Below are 20,818 nucleotides of genomic sequence, written 5' to 3'. Positions count from 1 at the left end.
TGTGCCCAGATATGGTGAAAGGTCCTCTTTAAAGAGCTAGGAAGGTGGGGCTTATGGCTTAGGAGAGTGTGGGTGGGTACAGGGCGGGGAGATGTGATGTCTCCCCTCCCAGTACCTGCCCACACTCTCCTAACCTGGGGGGCAGCGAAGCAAGAAGAGCAGCGTGGAGCGGCAGCAAGGCGAAGGAGAAGCAGCGGAGCAGCCATCTCTGGAGGTAAGTGGACACCAGGGGGGACTAAGTAGCCAGAGGATTAAAAAAAAAAAAAAAAAAAATTCTCTGGCTACTTAGTGATACACTACACAGCCTGGATTCTAACAATTAAAGTGTTCAATTGTTAGATTCCATGCTGTGTAGTGAATAGGATTGCTTTTAAAATCCGATCGCCGATTAATAAAAAAAAAAAATCCCATTGACTTGCATTGGGATCGGACTTGGGATAGAGATCGGGTTCAAATGAAAAATGATCGGAAATTGGATTTTAAAATCGATCCTGAAAAGTCAAGATCGGCTCAACCCTAGCTGTAAGCCATAATCCTCAACATTAACAGAAATAAACACTTGAAAAAGTTCACTCTGTAATGACTGGATATAATATATGGGTTTCATTTTTTGTCTTACTTGGAAAAAAAAAAAATCTAATTGACTGAGCTGCACTTGAATTATAATCCAAATGATGCATGTTATTTAGAAACTGGCCTTCTTCGAGGCTGAGGTGACACCTGTACAGATCAGCTGATCCCGCTGCCTCAGAAGGTAATGGACTGGGCCAGAGGCAGCTGTGATGGGTGCAGGCTGCGGCCCCCTCCATTCCATACCAGTGCTACCAATTGTACTACAGAGCTAACTCTTACTTCTGGTGCCAGGAGCCAAGCAGTTCAGCTAATTGGTGGGGGTCTTAGCATTGGACCCCCACCAATCAGATACTGGTGACCTGTATATTAATATAAATTGGAAAGCTTAATTTAAAAAAAAATATTTAAAATAAAATAACGCTATGCTGAGCCCCTGGGGCCTGACACATCCATGGATCATGGGGCACAGGACTTTGTAAATCGTAACTTTTTATTGTCAATAGGGCCAGGAATTACAGAGACTAGTTTAGAATTTGCACTGGATCTGTCACTACATGTGCACCATTCCCTCTGTGTGCACTGCCATATTATGGGGGACATTATCCTATGTGGGTACTACAGGCTGGATGGTACCAGGTCAGGGGCCCAGAGACATTGATGGGCGGAGCCACTGTGGAAGTGGGCGGGACTGAAGCCTTACAGCTATGGGAGGTCTGTAAGAGATAGGGCGCCCCCTGCGCTACATCTGATCAGCTTTCTGTCTCTAAACTGCAATGGAGGGAATATAACGCCTGGTCTGAATGGGTAGTGTAGCCAACAAGGCCAGTACGGGTGGGAGCTGCGCACAGCGCTATAGACATGTCTGGCCTGTCGTCCCTGCCACAGCCAGCTGGAAACTCATCCCCTCCACACACGTCCCGACTCTGCCCTAAGGTTCCGCCCCTCTCCTCTACCCAGTCTGTGGTCACATGGTACAGTGACGTCATCTGATCCCGGTCACATGACTGTGATGTCAGGGAAGGTCCTTTAGGCCCCCGGAATCCACCATCTACCGTTCGGCAAGGCGGAGCAGGAGCGGTGACCACTCGGGTCTTGGACTCGGCCGCCTCCGTTATAAGGTAATTTCCGCCGGATGAGGTGGATTCTTCTCTGGTCTCTGTATAACAGGTGTCTCCATGTACAAGGCCCTGTCTGATGTCTCGTCATAGCTACATGTATGTGACGCTGTGTGATTTCTGCTCCTCAGCACATACAATAAGCGATCAGCCTGTGATCTATGGCCATGGGGTGTGCTGTGTGTGCACTGATGGCTGCTGACACGGGCTGATCCTGTGTGAGGCGCCCAGTGCTGGCCTAGGCCTGGGAGCATGACACTGATTTCTATTGTCACAGCGCAGGTAATGCACATCTGTATATCCAGTATCTGCTCACTGTATACATCCATCTGACAGATCACTGGTCCCTGTACACATAGGACATCTGTATATCCAGTAACTGCTGAGTGTATACATCCATCTGACAGATCACTGGTCCCTGTACACATAGGACATCTGTATATCCAGTATCTGCTGAGTGTATACATCCATCTGACAGATCACTGGTCCCTGTATACATAGGACATCTGTATATCCAGTATACATCTGCTGAGTGTATACATCCATCTGACAGATCACTGGTCCCTGTACACATAGGACATCTGTATATCCAGTAACTGCTGAGTGTATACATCCATCTGACAGATCACTGGTCCCTGTATACATAGGACATCTGTATATCCAGTATACATCTGCTGAGTGTATACATCCATCTGACAGATCACTGGTCCCTGTACACATAGGACATCTGTATATCCAGTATCTGCTGAGTGTATACATCCATCTGACAGATCACTGGTCCTTGTATACATAGGACATCTGTATATCCAGTATCTTTTACTTTTACTTTTTGGTAGAGTTGGAAGGGACCTCAAGGGCCATCGGGTCCAACCCCCTGCGAGTGCAGGTCTTCCTAAATCATCCCAGCTATATGTTTATCCAGATTCCGCTTGAAGATTTCCATTGATGGATCGCCCACCACCTCCCGTGGCAGCCTATTCCACTCTCTCACTACCCTCACTGTCAGAAAGTTTTTCCTAATGTCTAATCTGTATCTCTTTCCCTTTAGTTTCATCCCATTGCTTCTTGTACTTCCTTGTGCTAATGAGAATAGGGTAGATCCCTCTGCACTGTGACTACCTTTCAGATATTTGTAGACTGCTATTAAATCTCCCCTCAGCCTTCTCTTCTGCAAACTAAACAATCCCAGTTCTTTTAGCCGCTCCTCATAGGACATGGTTTGCAGACCTTCCACCATTTTGGTTGCTCTTCTCTGGACTTGCTCCAATATATCGATGTCTAACAAGACATCCTAGTAATATGGACATATCTGTACATCAGGTATCTGCTGATTTTATACTTCCATCTGATAGCTCAGTGATCCCTGTACATACTGGACATCCTAGTAATGGTGGGCACATCTGTACGTCCAGTATCTGCTGATATCTCAGTGATCTCTGTGCACACAGGACATCCTAGTAATGGTGGGCACAGCTATACATCCATCTGATAGCTCAGTGTTCCCTGTGTACACAGGACATCTCTCCATCCAGTATCTCCTGCTTGTATACAGCCATCAGATAACTCTGTGATCCTTGTACATGGTGAACATCCTAGTAATGAGGGACACATTTGTATATCTGGTGTCAAGTAATTCCCTACATCCATCTAATAGCTCAGTCATACCTCTCAACTTTACATTCAAAGGAGAGAAAGAGGGACAAAATATGTGGCGTACATAGTGTGTGGTGACAAATTTTGCTCCACCCACTTCTAAATTGACTCCTCCCATTGAGGCATTTCTCTTTATGCTCCCCACACAATAACTGTAATGCTATATGCCCAACATTATGTTTTCCTAAAATTGACCCCACAATGTAAAGTCTCTCTCCTGATACACCCATGGTTTAATGTCCCCCTCTAGCTGCCCCCACGGTTTAATGTCCCCCTCCAGCTGCCCCAGTTTAAATGGAGGACAACTAGAGGGGGATAGTAAACTGTGGAGTTAGCTGGTGGGAGACCATAAACTGAGGGGGGCATTAGAAGTTTTGCACCGCACATGATTGTTGAGGCCAATTAGCATCCACAGGAAATAAAGGGATGACATCTGAGAATGACATAATCAGTTCCTTCCCTGTGGCCTCTGATTAGCCTCAGCACTTTCCCAGGCATCCTCATTGACTTTTGAAAAACCTGGACAACCCCTTTAAATCAAGTGTCTACGCCCCTGCCTACATCCATTTGACAGCTCAGTGATACCTGTACATACAGGACATCCTAGTAAAGATGGTCACATCTGTACATCCAGTGGCAGCTGATTCCCTACAACAGGGATCAACAACCTTCGGCTCTCTAGCTGTTGTGAAACTACAACTCCCAACATGCTCCATTCACTTCCATAGGAGTTCCAAAAACAGCAGAGCAAGTATGCATGCTGGGAATATAGTTTTACAACAGCTGGAGTGCCGAAAGTTGCGTAACCCTGTCCTACAACCATCTGACAGTTCAATGATCCCAGTTTGTAATGGACATCCTGGTATTGATGGTCATATCTGTACAACCAGTGTCAACTGCGTGACTACGTTCATCTCATAGCTCTGTCATTCCTGTTTACACAGGACATCCTAGTAATAATAGTCACATCTGTACATCCCATTGTTAGCTGTCCGCGTCCATCAACACAGTGATTACATTTTTTACATGTAATTCACTGCTATGGAGCTGCCAGGACTCCAATCTCTGACAACGCATAGAAGTGACACAACCACACTGGCACTTCATCAACAAAGATTCTGGTGGGCTTTGTGTTCCCTGTTCTCATGACCCCTGGGAACCCCAGCGATCTGACACGTTAACCCTTCTGTGTATAGGAAATGAGTGTCTATGCTGGCACATCCCTTTTAACTCTTCCTGAAACAGCTGGCATCACTGGTAACCCCTTTTCTTTGTTAACCATATAGCTTATATCCCTGTTGATAAATTTTAAAGGTGCTGCTCTAAAAATCATTTTTTTTTGCTTTAGCAGCCTGATGTATCAGACCTGACAGAGTTCCAAGGGGGACTAATTGCTGGTGTGTGCCTGGTAGGGTTGTTTGTAACCCAAGTTGACGTGTGTTTGGTTGAACTGGTTCTATGATCACATCTCAGTATGCAAAGACTGGCAAATCATCCTCAGAATGAAGAAGCTGTGGTCAAAAGTCAAAGCTTGACATGAGGGACAGAAGAGTACTTTGTCAAACTGAAGTCAGGAAAACTACAACCCCTCAAATTACTGTAGAGTTTAATGAAAGTATAAGGTTATCTGTATTAGTGAAAACTATCAGGCGTGCACTGCACAAAGATGATATCCGCGGCGGTGCTGCAAAAGCTGATCCAAAGTCAAGCTTTGACTTTCAATCACAGATGCTTTTATCTGCAGATGCTGATCATGGAACCAGTAGAATTAGAAACGCCTATGCCTCAGAAACCCAAGTCATAGACGCTCCTTCTAGGTACACACCAACAATCAGTAACATAGACATGGAATTTTTGAAGAAGAAAGTTATTTCATGCAGGGTTTTTAGGGTATATTCCCAGGTCAGTTGATTTCCTACAATTTTAAAAATTGGGACAAAAACTGCAAGGCTGAGGACACGCTTTGGGGGACATTTACTGAGTAAAATGCACCAGTTCTATAGCAAAACTTGCACCAGAAATTCAGTCTAACCTGCTTTGTACCTGCTTTATCAAGCGTTCTTGACACTTTTTACACACATTTATGACTTGTATGAAAAGGGTGGGGGGCTTAGGCATGACCTAAGTTGCGACACCATGCATCACTACCGTGCACCATTTCTTTGTCCTAATCTAAACCATTTTATAAATGTTCTAAAGTTAGAGAGTCTAAACATAAGCCAGATTTAACAAACAGATACCTTGATAGAGCTGGCAAAGTTGAAGACCCAAGTTTACACTAAAACTTGGACATTATTAGTAAACCTACCCCAAGGGAACAGCACTGTATTGGAATGGGAAATATAAAGGAAACTCTAATACTTCTCCCAGTTACAAAATTACATCTTTAATGCAACTTGTACCCCCGGACTAATGGGAAAACGGTTTTTTTTTTCTGTTTGTGTAATCTGGGTCGTGGAAGGGACAATATACAATATAGTGTGAGGTCTGTGGTATTGATCAGATTTGGATGCTTATGATTTTGCTTCTTATAAAAACCCACATGTAACAATATTTCTGTCCTTCCTGTAATGTAATCCAGTTTGCTGATTGTATCAATGTCCTTCCTAGTAAACTAACATTGCCCTTTCTACATATTTGAGGGATAATACAGAGAGCAGGTGCAGGGGGAGAGTAAAGGAAGGCAGTAGTCATGGTTAGGGGAGTGAATGGGGTGAAATAACTGCTAGAGGAACTAAATCTGGTATTATAGCAGTACTTTTCCTTCCAATATATTTATGGCTTATCCACAAGGCATTCCACAAATATACGATAGCTGCAGATCCCATCTATGGGATTCTCATTTTTTGAGAAAACAGAGGTCCTGCGATCCCACTGTGCCATTTTGTTCCATAAAAATCATTGAAGAGGTGGTAATTAGACGTGAGCGAGTAGTATTCAATCGAGTAGTCGAATATTGAGGTCTACTCGAATCGAAGTTTCGAATATTTCATTACTCGCTCATCTCTACTGTATACATTTTTTTTAATGCCTATGTTGTCCTAGTTCCTGTCCCACCTCCCCTGTATAGTTATTGGTGTAATAAAAAGTGCCAGGGAAGGTGGGAGGGAAATCAAATTTTTACTGCGTTTACCACGTGGTATTCGACAGAGTACGAGTATTTCGTATACTGTAGTATTTGATCGAATACCTACTCAATCGAATACTATTCGCTCATCTCTAGTGGTAATGTCCTCATTGAAGTCTATGACAGTTACAGAAAGAAACCTGAGCACAGATATTGAGCATTTATGACATACTAGCAGGAGGACTCGGCTTCTCACGGGTATATTTCATTTTTTGTTTGTGTAATGGCCCTATAAGAATTGCTCAGTTTTGCACTCATGTATTTTGTATGTCATTTGTGTGTGTGTGAGGCCCACAACTTCGTCTACATGTTGTTGGCGTCGATGATCCGCCTATATTCAGCAAATTGCTGCCGTCGAAGGTTTGCCTGCTCCGGCGTGTCAGCAGCTCTTAAGCTGACCTGCTGCTGAACTTGTTCCTCACGCTGTGCCTGTGATTGTTCCGGCATCTCAGCAGCTCGCTGGGAATCCATATAATGATTGTGTTGTTGACATCGATGATTCGCCTGCTCCGGCGTTTTGGCAGCTGTTAAGCTGGCCTGCCACTGAACTCATTCCTCGCGCTGTGCCCGTGATTGTTACGGCATCTCAGCAGCTTGCTGGGACACCATATGATGAGCGTGTTATTGGTGTCGATGATCCCCGTCAGCTTCGCTTGAGGAGAGCGCTGTGACTTCTGGCTTCCTTCATAGCTGTCGTTGTTTTAGAATTTGCAACAAATTAGATTTTCCTAGTTTCCTAGCATGTTTAAAAGTAGCAAACTGCCAGTTTGGATTAAAGGTGTTTTCCCATCCAGTGTGTTAGCACGCTGCCTGGAGCAGATCATATAATATGCAAATGTCTGTACACAAACCACTAAGGGTTAGCGTGTGTTTAAACAGAGAGATAGCCCTGGAACCTGAGATAAGCTGCTGCAAGAGCAGTGTAATATAGTATGTGAACATAAATTCATAACAGTCGTGAAGTCATGTCATTTACCGGTATAAGACGTAGCCTATGTTTTAATTGAGGTTACAAACTATCTATGTGCGAATTTCATTCAAGTCCGTTCAGCCGTTTTTGCGTGATTGACTAACAAACACACAAACATCCAAACTTTCACATTTATAATATTAGTAGGATATCTTATGGATTTTCCCTTTTAATTTCCACCAAACTGACTTTGTTATATGAGTACATGCAACTATTTTAGTCTACAGTGTGAGTGGTCTTGATATATGGTACATCTGTGTTGACTATTTCATTTTGACAGAAGAAGTCGCAGAAAGACCAACTACATCCACCAAACCTGCAAGTGTGACAGCCCCTCTAAAGTGGTTGTGTCAGCACACAGAGATCCCGGCTGCCTGACATACTCCGGCCCCAGCCAGGCCTTTCGTTCCTGTGCTCTGGACCTTGCATGATGTACTTAAGCCTCATGCTATGTCGCACAGTTCTTTGCTTTGTTTCTTGCATATTCTTGGCTGGCTTTTCAGACTTTTACTTTATTTTGGCTGATTTAGATATGGAATTGCCTATTCATGCAAAATAAAGTTCATTGCACTCCCCCATAAGGTCCAGAGACTGCTAAGAATCTTCATTTTATACATTCTGTGCCATGTTTCATCTATTAATATCACAAATGCATCTTTCGGAGATAATCCTCAAGTTTGAAATTGTGATATCAAGAAGGCAAAGTCTTGAAATAATAGAAACTATAAGATCGAAAGAGAAAGTTAATGATATACAAATGATAAAAAATGGAAACAAAGTAATCGAAAAATCTCAATTTATTCAGTAGGGAGTATGAAATACACGCACTTACATGAGTTTATTAATGGTTATCTGAGGAATGTCATGCCATGCTGAATGCCCATTGCTGACCAATGACGTCCCAGATGTGCTCCATGGGAGACCCGTCTGGAGATGCTGCAGGCAATGGTAACACATTAGGGCCATACAGTCTACTCACAGTAGTATGGGCAACGTGGCCTGGCCCTCAGGAGACGTGCCGAGCTGTTAGTGTAATGAAATAAAGGCTAGAGGGGTCCTTGTACATTATGGTACCCCACACTATAATCCAGGAGTAGGACTGGTGTGATGTCTACCTTATGCAATTGTCCAAGACAAAAGTAGTACTCATCGCTGAAGAGGATAGACCTTCATTTCATCCTCCATTGCTATTTTACTGTGCTCCATGACAGACTTTGAGAGCAGTGTTGTGAGGTCAGTGGAACACCTGTAGCTGAACATCTGGCTCATATACCAATGTATGGACAGTGTGAGCCTAGTGTATATTACGTCCCATAGATGGATTCTGCTCTAAGGACAGTATGTCTAGTGTATGGTCCCATAGATGGAGCCTAGCGTGTATTATACTGGCGTCCCATACATGTATTCTGCTGTAAGGACCGTGGGAGCCTAGTGTATATTATACTGACGTCCCATAGATATATTCTACTGTAAGGACAGTGTGTCTAGTGTATATTATACTGGCGTCCCATACATGGATTCTGCTGTAAGGACTGTGGGAGCCTAGCATATATTATACTGGCGCCCATAGATAGATTTTGCTGTAAGGACCGTGGGAGCCTAGTGTATATTATACTGGCGGCTCATAGAGGGATTCTGCTGTAAGGATAGTATGAGTCTAGAGTATATTATACTGGCATCCTAAAGATGGATTCTGCTGTAAGGACAGTGTGACTAGTGTTTTAATATAACATTATGGGAAGTGTTTCAAGACTCATTTCCAGGTGACATTGAGGGACTCACACACTGCATAACAGACTACATTAATTTCTGCGTGGACAGCACGGTACCAACTAAAAAGGTGAGGTGTTTCTCCAATAACAAATCATGGATCAACTCTGAGATTAAAACTCTTCTCAAGGAGAAAAAGCAAATTTTTAGGTCTGGGGACAAAAATGGCCGGGGGGAGGTGCAGAAACATCTAAGACAACTGATCAGAGAAGGGAAAGCCAACTACAGGCGGAAGATGGAACTACAGATAGGGGAGGGTAGAATCTCAAAGGTGTGGGACAGTCTTAAGGCTATATCTGGACACAAACAAAAGGCTGGCCCTCAGATAAAAGGTGACAGGACGTGGCTTAACGAGCTTAATCTATTCTTCAATAGATTTTACTACAAGCCAACGCTCCCTTCACCAGCATGTCAGTTAACCCCCCCCTTCCCTCACACACCAAGACCCAACCCCCATCGACCTGCGGTCAACTGCAATCTGACTATCTGATCCTGCAGGAGTCTCAGGTGTGTAGGGAAATCAAGAAGATTAAAGCAGACAAGGCCGGAGGACCTGATGGTATAAGCGCAAGAGTTCTTAAAATGTGCAGTGACCAGCTAGGTGGTGTTATTACGCACTTGTACAATATGAGTCTAAAGCTGGGAGTGGTACCTCAACTGTGGAAAATATCTTTTGTGGTACCAGTCCCAAAGAAACCCAACCTGATGGGCTACAATGACTACTGACCTGTAGTACTGACATCCCACCTGATGAAGGTCCTAGAGAGACTGGTCCTGACACGCCTACGCCCCCTAGTGAGCTCCGCTTTGGACCCCCTCCAGTTTGCCTATCGGCCGGGCATTGGGGTAGATGACGCTATCATCCACCTTCTTCATAGAGCTCTCTCTCACCTGGAGAAACCCGGGAACACTGTGAGAATAATGTTCTTTGATTTCTCCAGTGTTTGCAACACCATTCAGCCAGGGCTACTGAGGGAGAAGCTGAACCTTGGTGGTGTGGACCATCACCTGTCCAACTGGATACTAGACTACCTGACTAACCACCCTCAGTATGTGAGAGCCCAGGACTGTGTGTCTGACACTGTGATCTGTAGTACGGGGGCACCACAAGGTACAGTTCTTGCCCCATTTCTCTTCACACTGTACACTGACTTTAAGCACAACTCATCCATCTGTTACCTACAGAAGTACTCCGATGACTCTGCTATAGTAGGCCTTATCACTGATGGCGACGATAGGGAATACAGAGACTTAAACCGGGATTTTGTTGAATGGTGCCAGCGGAACCAGCTCAGGATTAATGATGGGAAGACCAAGGAGATGGTGGTGGACTTTAGTAAACAGAGAAGTGCTCCGACCCCGGTGGAGATCCAAGGAACATGTATTGGACCTATAAGTATCTGGGTGTGCTCCTCAATAATAAACTAGACTGGGCTGATCACCTGGTGGCGCTGCACAGAAAGGGCCACAGCAGACTCTACCTGCTCAGGAGGCTGAGGGCCTTCGGAGTCCAGGGGCCACTTCTTAGGGCCTTCTTCAACTCTGTGGTTGCTTCAGCCATCTTTTTCGGTGTGGCCTGCTGGGGGAGCAGTATATCAACCAGGGACAGAAATAGAATTGACAGGCTGATCAGAAGGGCCAGCTCTGTCCTGAGGAGCCCCCTAGACCCAGTACAGGTGGTGGGTGACAGAAGGATACTGTCTATGGTGAGCTCCATGTGGAAGAATAAATCCCACCCCATGTGGACCTTGATGGGACTTGGCAGCACTGTAAGTGACCGTCTGCTTCACCCCAAGTGTGAGAAGGAGCGCTATCACAAGTCCTTCCTTCCAACCGCGACCAGGCTCTATAATCTACATCAGACCAAGCGAAGATCACTCCGTACAGAAAACTAATGATTATGATTTCTTTCTTCTTCTGTTCCATAGCTGCTATGGACTCCTGGTATATCTTCTCTTCTCAGTTTATGTGTGTCTGCGTCTGTAATGTATTACTGTGTATTATCCTGTATCTGTATTACTATGCTGCTGTAACATGCTGAAATTTCCTCAATGTGGGACTATTAAAGGATTATCTTATATTATACTGGTGTCTCACAGATGGATTCTGCTGTAAGGACAGTGTGACTTTGGATTTCTGTAAGTTTGTAGGTAATAGAGCAAACAGGTTTGTCTGCCGTGGAGGAGCTAGCTACAACTGGATAGAGGAGAAATTCTTCCCATATTATATGTAGAACGTTTCAGTCTGTTTTGTGTGATGTGTGACGAGAGAACAGCAGGGATCTGTGGCGACTGTTTAGGAGGTGACGGATGATTCTGAACTTCATCGTGTCAGACATTTGGTAATGTAATATTTCTGTAAGGTTTATGTTGTAGATGTTGTAGTTATATGGCTTTATGTGGCTTATTTCAGTATATAAACTGTTTACAACTCCAGTCTGTACTTCTACATTATCCCAGCATGTGCCCTATAGACTGGAGACTGGACTGTGTTCACATCATGTCTGAATACTACGTATGTTCTATGCATATGGCAGATGCATTGTACATATCTTTAGGTCCTCACTGACCCAACAGATCCCAAAAGTGTTTTTTTTGTCTTGTTTGTATTATATAAATACTGTGCGGAATAGTGGAATGGAGCTGACGTTTTTATTACATACCAAGATATCCAATAACATTGGGGTTTCTGTTCTTTGGATCCGCTTGAAGACACATTGTCACAGTAATGACCCAACCTCAGCCAGTAATTGTGTTTCCTAGTAAGTGCATATATGGGAGCAGCAGGTATCAATATGTTTTTGAGAACCTTACAATTTGAAGGATTTTTACATTCAATATCAGTTGTGTTTTTTCACTTTGATTTTGTCTATGTGTTTTTGACCAAAAATGACATACCTGGAGTATGCTAAACAAAAATACCCCAACCCTGGAAACGCCACCGATCAAACCACATAACTATAGATGTACAACTAAGATCTCGCTTCAGTGCTTTAGCCAAAATAAAAATAAATCTGTTGCGAAAATCCAAGCTTTGTGAGGATAACTTAATAGGAATAAAATATCTCAGACATGTGATGTTGACCTGCCTGCAGCGGTCACAGGGCAAGGAGGATTAACTTTCCCATTGTCCTTTGTTTTAGCATTGTTTGGCAACTGTGAAGGAATTATTTAAGAGTTTGTCACACTTCTGTGCCTGGAATAAGGACACCATTGAGGTTTGTGTATATATTATATACATATTTGGGGACAGTCACACTCCTGCTGCTACTTCTGCAGTTATGGTGTAGGAGTCGCTCAGAGCAACAAGTCAGTTTATACATTTTAGATAGATCTCGTCTGAACACTGATTTGGCGGACAACTATTCCTTCCAACACCCCCTCCTCCATACACATGTGCATGCCCTGCAGAGCTGAGTGTGTATGTGTTCTTAATGGCGAGAGAGGAATAAGCCACTGACGTACACTTCAGGCAACAACTTGATCCTTTATTTCCCCAACATTTGCTGTCGGAGGAAAGTTCGGACTCAGTAGATGGATGGCCACTGAAATTGGCAAGTTTAGCCAACATTATTCTGTGTATGGCCAACTTAAAGGGTGTTCCAGTCTTGGCCAAACCTGGCTGAGATGGGAATTGAAGTGCTCCGGACATATAGAAAAGAAAGCTGAATACGGCTTGTCAGGGTCTGGGGCTGCTAGGTAGGGTGGCATAGACACACAAGTCCAGTGTCTTTAGTCCAAAACAAAAGTAGAGTTTATTTTCACTCAAAAAAGGTAGTGCAGCAACAAAAGGAAACAATACAAAAATAAATACCTGCCCGGCTAGGCCCTAACTAAACATAGCATAGGTTACCTCACCTATAATAGCAGACTCCACAGTAGGTTGCATCAACCAGGACAGCTCCAACAGTCTGACCTTCCTGCTGGCTCTCCAGCCAAGCTCTGTCCACAGTGTTGCTGCTAGAGCTGGCTTCTTAAGCTCCCTTGATGAGAAGACTCTCTGCAGCTGAGTCGCTGCTGGAACATCCCCAAAGTGTGGACTGGAGGGGGTTTGGAATGACAGGTCCCACTACCAAACCTACCTGCCATTCCTAAAAATCCAGCCCAATACTGAGCATTTACCAAAATGCTCAGCAGACGAAAATTATCTGCTGAGAACAAACATTCCTTCTGGAGTTTTCTCATCTCACCCACCTTAGTAGTCTGGGTGATAAGTACACCCCCTCCATTACCTGACCAGCCATCGGCTTACAGGCTGTTCTAGGCTCTTTCTGTAACTGTCTTAGAAGTAACTACGGTAAGAGTCAGTAACTTAGCATGGGAAGCTGAGAGAGGTGGAAACCTATAACTACCTGTAAATGTTAGCAATGATAACTAATTCTGATCGTTCTATCTGATCTATGTCAAATGTTGGGTGGTTCTAGTGGCCAATCCCCAAGCACAGCGTAAGCATTAACATGCATAAGGCCATCTTCACATAGGTATATTTGGTCTTTGAAGTACAGACTGAATGTCAGCCATATTTTCGACCAAACACTGACCCACACTCCAAGCCTCATACTGGTCTATGATGCTTGGAGTCCCTGTTCCCCACCTGCCACCCCCTCCTGTAGGACTACTGCCCTATATACAAAGCATGATTATATATTTCACAAACCAAATTCACCTGTGCGAATCCAGGCTTAGGGAATATCCATGTCAGACAATTGGGAGAGGTGGGGATTTATCAGGCCATCTATGCCATATTCCTTGTCTTGTGTCTCGCTCACCACTTACTACGAGTGTTGGCAGAGCGGTCTGGGACAGGGACATAACAAATCTACATCAGTTCCTGGTTGGCATAGACTTCAGTTCTGGCGTACAGGCATGCACTACTTGATAATAGTGTTGAGCGAGTAGTATTCGATTGAATACCTCGCCGGTATAGGAATGCATGTAATCAGCCAAACACCAAGGGGTTAAACGCTTTGAATATTCAATGCATTTAATCCCTTGGTGTTTGGCCAATTACACGCATTCCTATGCCGGTGAGGTATTCAATTGAATACTACTCACTCAACACTATTTGATAGCTCAAATGTGCAAGTCGTAATAAATTCCCTCCCCCAATATTTTTTGGGGCAGACTTCACTGGATACCATCCACAGATATCAGCCTGATTATATCGGATTGGTTGGCATGGCTATAATGAAAATGTATGTATGTGTATATTACTTCTAGCAAGATCCTGTTTTAAATGCAGTTTGAGTCTGACTTTCAGTGCTTATAAGATTACGTAACTTACTGATCTATAATGCAAAGTCATCTTCTTACTATTGCCACTTGTGATGGTATGACATGTTTTCTCCAGCTGCTGCAATGATCAAGTACCATGATGCATTTTATGGTATGTTCACATGTGGCAGATTTGTTGCAGGAAGGCACTGGAGTCTGACTGTGACCCAGGACAATATCTGTATGCAGTTTGTATGTTCCCTTGTGTTTGTGGGGTTTCCTCTGGGTACTCTGGTATCTTCCCACATGCCAAATATATACTGGTAGGTAAATTGGCTTCCTGTAAAACCCACTGACCCTTGTGGGTGTTGGGGATGAACGCCTTTATAGCAGCCACTAACTCCCCCACCCCACAAGGGTCCCTGCACTTTGAGGCTCTGTGAGAAAGCTATATTACAACTATCACTACTTCTCCATTAACACAGTAGGACCTGCAGAAATACATGGACTGCAGGAAGAAACCCAAATGTCTACTATGAATTTGTCACGTGTCTTGTGAACATATGTGTGATTGTATTCTGCTAGTTTTAAGGTTAGGAAAGCTGAAATATGTTTAACTAGAGTAGCCATGTTATTGTGGATGGGGTTGAGAGGTAATACCAGGCACAGCCTATAGACCAAAGTGCTGCTTTTTTAAAAAAAAAAATAGACCTTTCGTTTTACCCCCCAACAAGATTTTCTTATGTGCACTGAATCCCATAGTTTACATATCTTTCATCTACACCCCTTCTACTCAATGTGGAATTCTGCCATATGTAACATCTGCTAAATTCTGTGATTTATTTTGTGTGTTTTCTAGATTCTGCCCAGTCTGGACCCGCTCCTTCCCATCAGCACAAGCCCAGGAGTGTCCTTTGCAGTCCTCCATTCTCTGGAGCGTTTCTTGTAATTTTGTTTTGAGGAAATGGCCGGGAGAGGAGTAGCAAGGCCGAACGGTCAGTCTCAGGCCAGTAAGATCTGTCAGTTTAAGTTGGTATTGCTGGGAGAATCTGCAGTCGGCAAGTCAAGTCTGGTGTTGCGTTTTGTCAAAGGACAGTTTCATGAATTCCAGGAGAGCACAATCGGAGGTAAGTGTCCTCATATACAGTATAAGACTCAGAGTTTCATCTCACAGCTGTATCACCTATAATCTATAATATTATACAGTGCCTACAAGTAGTATTCAACCCCCTGCAGATTTAGCAGGTTTGATAAGATGCAAATAAGTTAGAGCCTTCAAACAAGAGCAGGATTTATTAACAGATGCATAAATCTTACAAACCAAAAAGTTATGTTGCTCAGTTACATTTTAATAAATTTTAAACATAAAAGTTTGGGTCAATTATTATTCAACCCCTTGGTTTAATATTTTGTGGAATAACCCTTGTTTGCAATTACAGCTAATAATCGTCTTTTATAAGACCTGATCAGGTTGGCACAGGTCTCTGGAGTTATCTTGGCCCACTCCTCCATGCAGATCTTCTCCATGTTATCTAGGTTCTTTGGGTGTCTCATGTGGACTTTAATCTTGAGCTCCTTCCACAAGTTTTCAATTGGGTTAAGGTCAGGAGACTGACTAGGCCACTGCAACACCTTGATTTTTTCCCTCTTGAACCAGGCCTTGGTTTTCTTGGCTGTGTGCTTTGGGTCGTTGTCTTGTTGGAAGATGAAATGACGACCCATCTTTTAAGATCCTTGATGGAGGAGCGGAGGTTCTTGGCCAAAATCTCCAGGTAGGCCGTGCTATCCATCTTCCCATGGATGCGGACCAGATGGCCAGGCCCCTTGGCTGAGAAGCAGCCCCACAGCATTATGCTGCCACCACCATGCTTGACTGTAGGGATGGTATTCTTGGGGTCGTATGCAGTGCCATCCAGTCTCCAAACGTCACGTGTGTGGTTGGCACCAAAGATCTCGATCTTGGTCTCATCAGACCAGAGAACCTTGAACCAGTCTGTCTCAGAGTCCTCCAAGTGACCATGAGCAAACTGTAGACGAGCCTTGACACGACGCTTTGAAAGTAAAGGTACCTTACGGGCTCGTCTGGAACCATTGCAGTGGAGTACGTTACTTATGGTATTGACTGAAACCAATGTCCCCACTGCCATGAGATCTTCCCGGAGCTCCTTCCTTGTTGTCCTTGGGTTAGCCTTGACTCTTCGGACAAGCCTGGCCTTGGCACGGGAGGACACTTTCAAAGGCTGTCCAGGCTTCCGGATGATGCTCCCAACAGTGGAGACAGGTAGGCCCAACTCCTTGGAAAGGGTTTTGTACCCCTTGCCAGCCTTGTGACCCTCCACGATCTTGTCTCTGATGGCCTTGGAATGCTCCTTTGTCTTTCCCATGTTGACCATGTATGAGTGCTGTTCACAAGTTTGGGGAGGGTCTTAAATAGTCAGAAAAGGCTGGAAAAAGAGATAATTAATCCAATCATGTGAAGCTCATTGTTCTTTGTGCCTGAACTACTTCTTAATACTTTAGGGGAACCAAACAGATTTCTGGTGGTTTGAGGGGTTGAATAATAAATGACCCTCTGAATAAACTTTTCACAATTTAAAAAAAATGAAACAAAGAAATAACATTCTTTTTTGCTGCAGAGCATTTCACACTTCCAGGCTGATCTACAGTCCAAATGTCACAATGCCAAATTAATTCTGAATGTGTAAACCTGCTAAATCTGCAGGGGGTTGAATACTACTTGTAGGCACTGTATATATTATCTTATACTTCTGTTTCCTTTTTCTCCTTTTCCTAATCCCATTTTGTTATATTTTATGCCTCTCTTTGTAGCTGCATTTCTTACACAGTCTGTTTGTCTGGATGACACAACGGTAAAATTTGAGATCTGGGATACAGCAGGGCAAGAGCGATATCATAGCCTGGCACCCATGTACTATCGGGGAGCACAAGCTGCAATTGTGGTATATGACATCACCAACCAGGTAAATAAGTCACCATTCTTTAGAGGAATGGCAGGAAGACATTAATACATTCTTTCTTTGCATACACATATCTTAAGGGGTGTTCACACTACCGTTGGTGTCCGCTCAGCAGTGGCTACTGTCCGTACAGGATTTTAGCAGCGGACACTAGCTGGTCTGTTTGCAATTTCCATTCATTTCAATGGGATTTTATCTTGTGTTCTTTAGTGTCTGTTTACACCCATGTCCATTTTTTCAAGCGGACAAAAAAATCCTACATGCTGGACTTGTTTGTTCGTTTGAAAAAACGGACAGTAAGTGTCTATTTTTTTTAACATTAAGGTCTATGGGCAACGGACATATAATAGCCATCAGTTACCGTCCGTTATGATAGGTGTCTGTTTTGTTTTGTTTTTAAAAACCTTGTGAGCGGACACCGGCAGTAATATGAACCCTACCTTACTTATTAGAAATTCTTCTACATTGTGTTAGAGGATTTTATTTGTCAAAGCGTAAGTAAAGTTTTATTTATATTCCCATAATCAATAGTGTGAGTTAAGGGAATAAACTTTGTTATATACTTCACTGAAGAAAAGTATTTGTGTCTTTTAAGTATTACTTCTGTCTTTATTTCTTATGTGAGTGATTTTGGTCCGTACTCTGTACTGTGTCAGTCTACAATGAAGTCTATGGAGAGGGGGGATGAGGAAAAGGGGAGAGACAGAGACTTGAGAATCAGATGAGTAGCCTCTATAAGGAGACAGCAGCATAGTAGTTTCTAATAACCCAGCTGTGTTGTGATAGTGAACTGCCTCTCTATTGAGTAGTGGCCTTTGTGCTTTGAAGACCTCTCCTCTTCCAAGTTTACATGGTTTACACATTGCAGTAGGCAGTGTATGTTAGAAGCATATTTAACTCTATAGGTATGTGGTGTCATCTGTCACCAGGAGGCTTCCATGTTGAAAAAAATTTTAAAAAAATGTAACACTCATTGTTCAATATGTTGTTTTTGTTTGAAATGCATTAATCAAAAATAGCTTAGTTTAGGTAGAGCCTGTTGTTGTTAGTGTATGGGATGTCTTTTTATTTTATCCCCTCCAGTCCAGTGACTTTAAAAAGTAGAATGCCACGTATCCACTTCGCCCTGTTAATGGGGCGGTCTAAGACCAGAAATTAATGACGTAACCTAAGAAATGGTGATGAGAGATTGTTTTACGTAATCTCCCATTTTATTGCAGTGGCCAGATGTTTTTTCTTGATATCCTGTTTGGCCACTAGATGTCAGTACATGTAAAATCTGTGAGGTATCATTTATGATTTGTAAATGGATTTACCAAGAAGATGAAGAAAATAAACACAAACAAAAAAATGATAAAAGTAATTTAACTTTCTTTAATTTCCTTAAACTTGCTGTTTTCTCACTACAGGAGACATTTGCCAGAGCAAAGACATGGGTTAAAGAGCTGCAGAGACAAGCTAGTCCAAACATTGTCATAGCCCTTGCTGGCAACAAGGCTGACCTAACTAATAAACGCATGGTCGAGTATGAAGTGAGTCCAAAATTCCTTTTATCTGTTTGCAGTTCAGCTCTCCTTGGTAGTGTATGTACACGTATATGTTATTATTTTTGTCTAAAACTGGATTTTTAGTCTTCTAAAGCATTTGTATTTCATTTGGACTTTCAATGTACATTAAAGAGGTTATCTACTTTCTAATATTGATGGCCTAACCCAGGGGTCGGTAACCCCTGGCACGCTTGTCGAGAGTAACTTCCTAGCCCGGCTGCTTCCTCCTTTGTGGTGTGTGCTTGATAACTAATCATGGCGCCCCCTCCACCCTGTGAACCTCCGGCACCTGCACAAATCAGTTCATTCCATATATAGGACCACATGACTGTACTCATACCTCATCATCAGGTATTTATTCATTTTCAATGGACAAGAATAATTTTTTTCAACGTAATCTAAAATGGGAACCTGTTTTATTTATTTTTTTTTTTTTTTATGTAGATTGTGAGCCCCTCACAGGGCTCACAGTGTATATTTTTTCCCTATCAGTATGTATTTTTGGAGTATGGGATGGAAATCCATGCAAACACGAGGAGAACATACAAACTCCTTGCAGATGGTTTTTTGCCCTTGGCGGGATTTGAACACCAGGACCCAGTGCTGCAAGGCTGCAGTGCTAACCACTGAGCCACCGTGTAGCCCCAAATGGGAACCTGTTTTAAGAAAAAAAAAAAAAAAGCTGTGCTCTTTGCAGGCAGCACTTTATAGGAGCTGTGCAAATTCATAGATGTTTTCCCACAAAAAGTTAAGAATAACCTATCCATTGAAATCTCTGTTAGTTCTAGATTGAAAAGTCAAAGGAGCGGTCCTATCAGTGAATAACAGACTCCCCTCTAGGACTGTACATACAGAGATTGCTGTCAGTCGCTGAAAGGACCTATACAACAATCCGCTCATCTCCTTCTGCTCTATAACATGATGCCGACAGATTGAACAGCATTTTTCATATGACCAGTTCCCTTTATGGAGGGGAAAAGCCCAATGACCTACATCATGAGATAGATTCTGTCATCCTGAGCATTTTGGTGCTTTGTTTATCCATTCAGCCATAGCGACCCCTAGTGTGTTACTTGTGCTACTTTGAATCACAAAAGGATTGGGCAATGTTCGTTATTTCAGTGACTAGAAGTCGCAGTCGCAGCACTAGGAGTCCTATAGTGACTTCATTCACTAACATTAGTGTAGGATAGGGGTCGGCAACACCTGCCAGTCTTGGCTCTAACTCCCTGGATTAGCAATGTCAGTTTTTTATTCTCAATGATCATTCCACTATCATGCTGTCAGCCTCTGGCACCTGCATGTACCAACTACATCCATAGCTTGGCAGTGAGTAGAGGACTATGTGACTGCACATGTCACTCAGCCTCCGGCATTAGCTTACAGGGCTCAGTGCACTACTATAGAGAAGGCTCAGTAACGTGTACAGTCATATAGGCCTCCACTCACTGCTAAGGCTGAAATAATGGCAACGGAGCAATCATTGGAAATGATGGGGTACGAAATACTATGTGGGGGCATCTAATTGCTTTTATACTCAGTGGGGGAGTACAAGTGGGGCATCAAACGGTGTGGGGAACTTATATTGGGGTATAATAATGTGTATGGGGCAAAAAGGAGCATTATACTGTGTATAGGGGCAGTAAGAAGCATTACACTGTGTATAAGTGCAATAAGTGGCCTTATAAGACATTATATAGGGGCAATAAGCAGCATTATACTGTGTATAGGGGTCCTGGCATTCTACTGCACAAGATAATGTAGCATGACAGACTTTTTTTTTTTTTTTTACCTGCAATGGACGCTTCTAACAGAGCTTCCAGTGCACATATGAGCACAGGAGTAATACTGAGGTAATCTACTCTCTGTATT

General features: G+C 43.2%; 1 protein-coding gene across 1 annotated transcript in view; it reads left to right on the top strand.

The window, feature by feature from the left end:
* Positions 1-1,546: 1,546 nt before the first annotated feature.
* The window catches only part of RAB5B (RAB5B, member RAS oncogene family), a 38,188-nt gene continuing 18,916 nt past the window's right edge, over positions 1,547-20,818 (top strand). The window contains exons 1-4 of the mRNA XM_075265696.1: positions 1,547-1,691; positions 15,281-15,548; positions 17,251-17,402; positions 18,809-18,931. Of these exons, the coding sequence (XP_075121797.1) occupies positions 15,386-15,548; positions 17,251-17,402; positions 18,809-18,931 (438 nt within the window). The 5' untranslated portion in view covers positions 1,547-1,691; positions 15,281-15,385. The remainder of the gene's footprint in view (positions 1,692-15,280; positions 15,549-17,250; positions 17,403-18,808; positions 18,932-20,818) is intronic.

Source organism: Leptodactylus fuscus, chromosome 2 (genome assembly GCF_031893055.1).
Source record: "Leptodactylus fuscus isolate aLepFus1 chromosome 2, aLepFus1.hap2, whole genome shotgun sequence".
Lineage (NCBI taxonomy): Eukaryota > Metazoa > Chordata > Amphibia > Anura > Leptodactylidae > Leptodactylus > Leptodactylus fuscus.
Note: the sequence above shows the minus strand (reverse complement) of the source record. Positions and strands in the feature narration are given on the sequence as shown.